Source organism: Macrobrachium rosenbergii, chromosome 15 (assembly GCF_040412425.1).
Source record: "Macrobrachium rosenbergii isolate ZJJX-2024 chromosome 15, ASM4041242v1, whole genome shotgun sequence".
In the NCBI taxonomy this organism is placed as follows: Eukaryota; Metazoa; Arthropoda; class Malacostraca; order Decapoda; family Palaemonidae; genus Macrobrachium; species Macrobrachium rosenbergii.
Genome location: NC_089755.1, coordinates 57,704,298 through 57,711,797, shown reverse-complemented (window position 1 = coordinate 57,711,797; position 7,500 = coordinate 57,704,298). Strand labels below are relative to the sequence as shown.

At 31.6% G+C, this 7,500-nt stretch overlaps 1 protein-coding gene across 1 annotated transcript in view; it reads left to right on the top strand.

Moving 5' to 3' along the window:
• Positions 1–6,003, top strand: part of LOC136846796 (carbohydrate sulfotransferase 11-like) — a 67,223-nt gene extending 61,220 nt beyond the window's left edge. Inside the window, exons 7-8 of the mRNA XM_067118050.1 lie at positions 2,509–2,637; positions 3,905–6,003. Coding sequence (XP_066974151.1) covers positions 2,509–2,637; positions 3,905–3,991 — 216 coding nt within the window. The 3' untranslated portion in view covers positions 3,992–6,003. The remainder of the gene's footprint in view (positions 1–2,508; positions 2,638–3,904) is intronic.
• Positions 6,004–7,500: the final 1,497 nt, after the last annotated feature.

The following is a 7,500-nucleotide window of genomic DNA, read 5'->3' as shown; positions in this document are numbered from 1 at the left end:
AAATAGACGATAGCATCAGGATTCTATTTGGGGGTTCAACTGTACATCAGTGAGACTATATGTCGCACTATACGCCTTCAGTGCTAAATGGATGATTTATTATTATTATTATTATTATTATTATTATTATTATTATTATTATTATTATAGAAAGAGATGGTGAGACCAACCTCTCATTTAGGGGTGAAACTGGTAACCAGTGAGGCATCAAGATTAAGCAGAATAAATAAAAAAAAAATAAATAAAATAGAATAAATAAAATAAAAGCAAACCACTTTCAACGTCACTGGCCCAGAAAGTCACGGCCATGTAAACATCAGTCAGTCTCTCATTGCTTAGCACGTACTTCTTTATCAATTCATATTCATAAAGCTCCTCCTTTCCTTCAGTAAAGACTAAAAAATCGTCCCTCCTATAAGAAAAAAGCGAGAGAAGATGAAGAAGAGCATAAAAGTAAAATTCCATGTCATTCCAGCGTCAACAAAACGCGCTGTTTAATTTGTGACTTAGCTGGAATGGGAAGAGGATTCACGTCAGTTGATAACAAAGCCGTGTCGTCATTCACACCTTCACTTGATGGAAAGAAGAAGAAGAAGAAGAAGAAGAAGAGGAAGAGGAGGAGGAGGAGGAGGAGGAGGAGGAGGAGGAGGAGGAGGAGGAGGAGGAGGAGGAGGAGGAGGAGGAGGAGGAAGGAAAAGAACTTTAAGGCCGTCATACATTCTCATCTGATGAATGTCACTTGGAGGTCAATATCTTTGCAGTGTCTTGGATAATTTCGTCTTTAATGTCTTCAGTAAATTCTGAAGATTTCTGAAACGGGAAGAGCAAAATGAGTGCAAACGAAAACCCTACATATTTCACTTTTGTTTTTTCGTATCTGTTACAAATTTAATAATTTTAAAAACAAATGGGGCAATTTTCAGAAAAGATTTCAAAAGCGTCATATTTCCATGAATAATCTAAAGTTTTCTTTTCTTAATTCAATCTACTTTTGATTTCCTTAGTCCACATTTATTCACTTTTAAATGAATGTTTCCGCTTACATTCAGATCTTAGGAGGAAGGCCCGCGCTGTCATATATCCAGCTTAAACTACAGCAAAAATAAGAAGTGAGATTTCTGGAAAATGTTCCATGTAAAGCATAGCAAACCGTTGTATTGCAAGCATTAACATTCAAGAGCTTTTGTAAAGCATAGCAAACCATGGACAGATATGCAAGCGCCCTTGTATTGCAAGCATTAACATCCAAAAGCATTTGCAAAGCATAGCAAATCATGGACAGATGTCCAAGAGCCCTTGTATTCCAAGCACTAACATCCAAAAGCATTTGTAAAGCATAGCAAATCTCGGACAGATATCCAAGAGCCCTTGTATTGCAAGCATTATCATCCCAAAGCATTTTACACCTTGGAAAAACATCCAGAGCAGTTGTCAGTCGGGGAACAATATCAAAATGAGTTTTAAGTTTAGAAACAAAAATTCCAAAACGTTTTATACCTGGAACAAAAAGATTCTAATTCAAGGATGAATACCCAGACACGTTATAAGTCCTTAGAATGTATCATGAAGCATTAAAAACTCAGGAAAAATTATCCGAAAATAATGAAAATCTAAAGAAATGTATCCACTGCCTGCGCAGATTGAGAACTTGAGGAATTTTTATGAAAATACATTAAGGAAATTATCAATTCCATTGAAATGTTCCCTGGAGCCATAAGGCAGCTAACGAAACTGGAACACGTTGCTTATTTTTTTATATAAATAAACATTCCTCACTTAGGTATCCCCTGCAAAAAAAAACATGTGACATGAAAGCCAATGAAACTGTAGGACATCAAAGCAATCTGACATACATAAGATTGACAGATCGGTTTTAATAAACCGCAGTAGCAACCGCCTTGGGCACCGATGTAGAAATCCGAGAACAAGCAATGGCCAACTGGCGAGTTTGGCGTGCAAAGATTGCAGAAGGCCAGGAGAGAGACACCAGGCATTAATTACAGAAATGTGCAAATAAGCATTAATTGCCAGGAGAGCGCAAGGAAGACAGATTGCCCTAAGAGGGATTATGATAAATTTGTTTGTTACTGTCCCACTAAACAATAACTTCCTTTTTTTTATTATAGAGAATTGACCTTTCCCTTCAGTGTCGTCTGTTTATACAGCCGTAATAATAATAATAATAATAATAATAATAATAATAATAATAATAATAATAATAATGAAGATTTGGTTATTTCGTTGTCATCCCATAATCGATTGACAGCAACAGCAATAATAATAATAATAATAATAATGATAATAATAATAATAATAATAGTAATAATAATAATTCATTCTTTTATAGATTTTTGTATACTTATTAACAAAGATACGAACAACAGCAATATATATATATATATATATATATATATATATATATATATATATATATATATATATATATATATATATATATATATATATACTGTACATACACACACCCAGTCATTACCCTTCCCACCACAGGATACCCAATTCGTCATCAACCAGCTGGGATTGGAAGACCAACTGCACGTTGAATGGATTCATAGAACGGCCAACGATCGCACCTCCGACGTAGCTAACCTATACTACTCTCAATTAACGCGTCGACAGGTAAGTTACCTGTGAAAGGTCTTTATGACTCTTAATTAAGTCTCTACAGGTGAGTGCTCTTGTGAGCTTTATTGCCATAGCTGAGTTTTCAACTGGTGAATATTTTTCTTCATTAAATGAGGTGGTTACTATATGCATAGCCCATGAGTTAGTTGTAAATATATTATCATTTACCGTTAAATCTCAGTAAAAAAGTTATTAAGAAAGTATATATTACTCGTCATGCTTGTAGACCCAAAGAAATAAAATTAAAGTGAAAAATAAGTATCATCTCATACTTTCTATGCCTTAGATTGTTTCATCATGCAATGAACGAAAGGAAAAAAAAAGTATATTGAAATAATTAATAATTCAGTCACCAAAAGGTACCTGTACCCTAAACTGTAAACAATGAACGCAGGATACAATCCAGAAAAAAACAATAAAATAAGTAAGAGAAGAGTTAAGAATAACATTAAAAATTGTGTGCTACATAAAATCAGAAACAAAAATATAAAATAAAATAAGATAAAAAGAAAATCGAATAAAACAGAACCCTGTCAGGTGTAATTCGCGTGTGGGTACGTCGTGACCATTACATGCCCATGACCAAGGTGGGGTAGGTGCCCCTTGTAGTAATAGTAATAGTCTTAGTAATCGCAGTGTTGCCAAATGTTGCAATCAGAAACCCATTGTTTCTTGGCACGGTTTACAAAATAGATTTAACGCTTTTGCAAAGTGAAGTGTATTGCGTACGGGGGTGTAAAGGTGTGTAGTTAGGTGTGTGTGTGTGGGTGTGTGTGTGCAGTGTATTAAACTTTGGTCTTTGACCGCTAGAGCTCTCTCTCTCTCTCTCTCTCTCTCTCTCTCTCTCTCTCTCTCTCTCTCTCTCTCATTCGGTTATTTTGTTGGCTTTCGCGCAATGTTGTCGTTACCTAGGAGGAAAAAATGTTAACACAATCATTAAATCTCTCTCTCTCTCTCTCTCTCTCTCTCTCTCTCTCTCTCTCTCTCTCTCTCTCTTATATATATATATATATATATATATATATATATATATATATATATATATATATATATATATATATATATATATATATATATATATATATATAATTAGGAGCCGTCGCCTCTTGCAACAGACCTCTAAGGCTTCATGTAATTCACAGTAACTCTTCGACCTCACACAATAGATCAACGTTACACTCAAACCTTTTCTCTTAATCCGGGCTCAGGACCGGCTCGTAGGTAAAAATTCCAGTGACTTATGAAATCCGTTTAATTCCAGGTGGACCAGTTGTACGCCAAGTACAAACTGGATTTTGAACTGTTCGACTACAGCTACGAAGCTTACAGGAAGATGGCAAAGGCATGATCAAGTATCGTCACAATATCTCTTCGTGTATCGTCAAGTATCGTCATGAGACAGAGGGCTATATACTGTGTTCATCAATTACTTTCATGTTTCATGTATCGTCAAGTATGAAGTATCTTCATGTACCGTCAACTTATGTATCGTCAATTCTAGCCGGATTTTCTTCGAAGTACACTAGTATCGTCTTTGTCCATTTAATGTATCGTACATTAAAAAAAAAAGAGAGAACCAGCTGTGTAACGTTTTCTGTGAAAACATAATTATCATGTACATCTGCCTTGTGCCAATGAAGAACAATATTAATTAAACTTATCTCACTGCAATCAAAACTTATGTTATGGAACTTGGCTCAACTTAGATGTAATGCAACTCATCAGAAAGAAATAAATTCTTTTTAATGTGAACTTGAAGTTTATTTTAGCTGGGTACTTTATCATGGCAGTAACACAGTTAGTTTTAAGAATATCAAGGATTTTGTATCCTTTCTGTAGATGGAGTCTTTTATCAAATAGCCATCACATATTTTATACACATTTGTGTGAAGTGTTTTATCAAATAGCCATCAAATTTCTTAAACACACTTATGTGAAGTGTCTTGTCAAATAGCCATCAAATTTATTGTACACATTTTTTGAAGTGTTTTATCAAATAGCCATAAAATTTTTTATACATATTTGTGTGAAGTGCTTTATCAAATAGCCATTAAATTTTTATTATATACATTTGTGCGAAATTAAAGTTACTCATTTTGCATCAGACATTAGCAACTTGTTGCATTTATCAAAGACAAGACACTAAGACATGCCACATTTTAAAATCTGGGTTCATATCCTTTACCTCCAAAGTTGCATGTTTATAATGTCAGCACCTAGTCAGGCATATGCCCAAAAAATAACCCGGTCCTAGAAGAAGAGATTTCATGGATTTCATCCTTAGAGAGATGACAAATCCGCTTTTAGAAAAGAGGCAGGTTTATACGATCCAAGAAAGGTTTGAAGAATATAAATAAACCAAGTTCACTCTTGATTTGCTAATGTCCTCGAAAACTTTAATTTATCTACTTTAGTCTTGTCCTCAAAGATTTTTTTTACTGTCATCGCAGAGTGCCCAACTAAAGTGAAAATGTTTACATTTCCCAGGAAAGTCTGTTATAAAAATGTTTAGCACTCAAGAGCAATGTTAATCTGTGATGTATTGTATATAAATGTAGAGTGATGTGGAAGCAAGAGATGTGTTTTTGTTTTATATATTTTATAAATAGTCTTAGTTGTATAAGTACTGTTAATTTAAGCTAGTGTAATTTATTTGAATATTTATAGGACCAATTACTTTAAGAGAAAAAATATATTCATAAGCTTCTATTTCTCCTCACTAAGTTCATTTGATATTGAACTTGCCAGATTTATGTAGTTCCCTTGTATTCAAACTTGAATTTCACTGTAGGCATTATTTAAGGTTCTTTGCAACCACCTTTTGTTCCTTTTACTGTACCTCCTTTCATATTCTTACCTTCCTCAACCCTCTCCTAACAATTGATTCATAGTGCAACTGCTTTGAGGTTTTCCTCCTGTTACACCTTTCAAATCTTTTACTGTCAGTTTCCGTTTCAGTGCTAATGACCTCATAGGTCCCAGTGCTTGGCCTTTGGCCTAAACTCTACATTCAGTTCAATTCAACAGCGGATAATTCATAACCAAGAAGTCTTAAACAGTAATATTTGTTTGCAGGAGACAAATCCTGAAAGACTTTAAAAATTGATCTTTGTCAGGGTCAGTTCAATTGGCGAGATTAATTCCATAATGCATAAAAAAGTTCAGTTCTATTAAGTAATGTTTTTTTTAAAGAGTTGGTGTGAGATTAATGTCAAAGAAAGTTCTTAGCAGGATTCAAAATTCTCTTTTTTGTTTTAGAAAACCTCCTTCAGAAGACAAAGGCATTTGGTAATGCTCTTACCAAATGGTCTTTTAAAAAGTATCTATTCAAATAAATGGAAAGAATATTACCATAAACAGTCCTGTTATTTATACATATATATATATATATATATATATATATATATATATATATATATATATATATATTTATATATATATATATATATATATATATATATATATATATATATATATATATACATAAATGCATATATGTATAAATATATATATATATATATATATATATATATATTTATATATATATATATATATATATATATATATATATATATATATATATATATATATATATATATATATATATATATATATATATATATATATATATATATATATCTATATATATACAGTATATATATATATAGAATATATATATATATATATATATATATATATATATATATATATATATATATATATATATATATATATATATATATATATATATATATATATATAAATATATATATATACATACATATTAAACACCCTCACTGCTAGAATTATGTGGCAACGAACGAGGCACCATTCTAAGTAGTCGCAAATTCACAATAACGCTTACAGTTTCTTTTGATCAAGCAGAACATTTGAGAATGAACAAGATCTGTCCCTACTTGTAATAACTGTATTGCTTTGCTTAACTTTACAACACCAAATTGTTACAACAGTTATGATCGTTTTTCAACACTTAACTGTTAACAGCAAAATCTGTCCAGATTAATGAAATTCCAGTGACAAATCTTAGTCAAAAAGGCTCACTCTTAAACTTAGTATTTTACCAAAGTCTTGATAAAGTGTTTAAACATAATGAATTCAACGGCCATTTTGAGGGATATGTTCTTACAAAGGCGCCCTTAAATTCACTTGATAGAATTCAACAACAGCTTGTGATAAATTCAATAAAAATTTGTGTCTCTTTAATGGCATTTCCTTGTCCTTCATTTTGGTAGAGAATAACAAGGAGATGTCAAGAAAATAAAAAAAAAATAACCTCTATTAGTCCTTCACACACATTATTTAAGTAAAAAGTATTATAAAACAAGAATATTTATAAAAATTCCAGTTTTATGTACATACATCATCTTTATTTTGGTGTAATGTGTATCTTCTGACAAATAAGTATATGATTATATCCAAGTGAACCCTCGGCAATGCTTATTTTTGCAAATATATTATCAGAAAACTAAAAACAAAAAAATCGAGTATCTGTTGAATTATAAAGAAAGAAGATAAATGTCTAGGGGTTACAAAATCATTGCAAAAATAATATTCGAAACAAATTACGAATTCAAGTATGTTTGCTAATATAAAAAAAAAACTATTCTTTTAAAATAATGTTGAAATGATTATTAGAAACAAATCACGGATTTCAGTATATTCAGTAATGTAGGAAAAAATTACAAATCACACATTTGTTTTCCAATACAGATAGACGGGTACTAGGCAATCGGTAGTATTTTTTCTCAAAAATAAAACAACCAAAAAAAAAAGAAAATACAATATTAAAGATAGCAAAACAACAACCAAACAAGACAACTTCTTTTTCCAAACGAA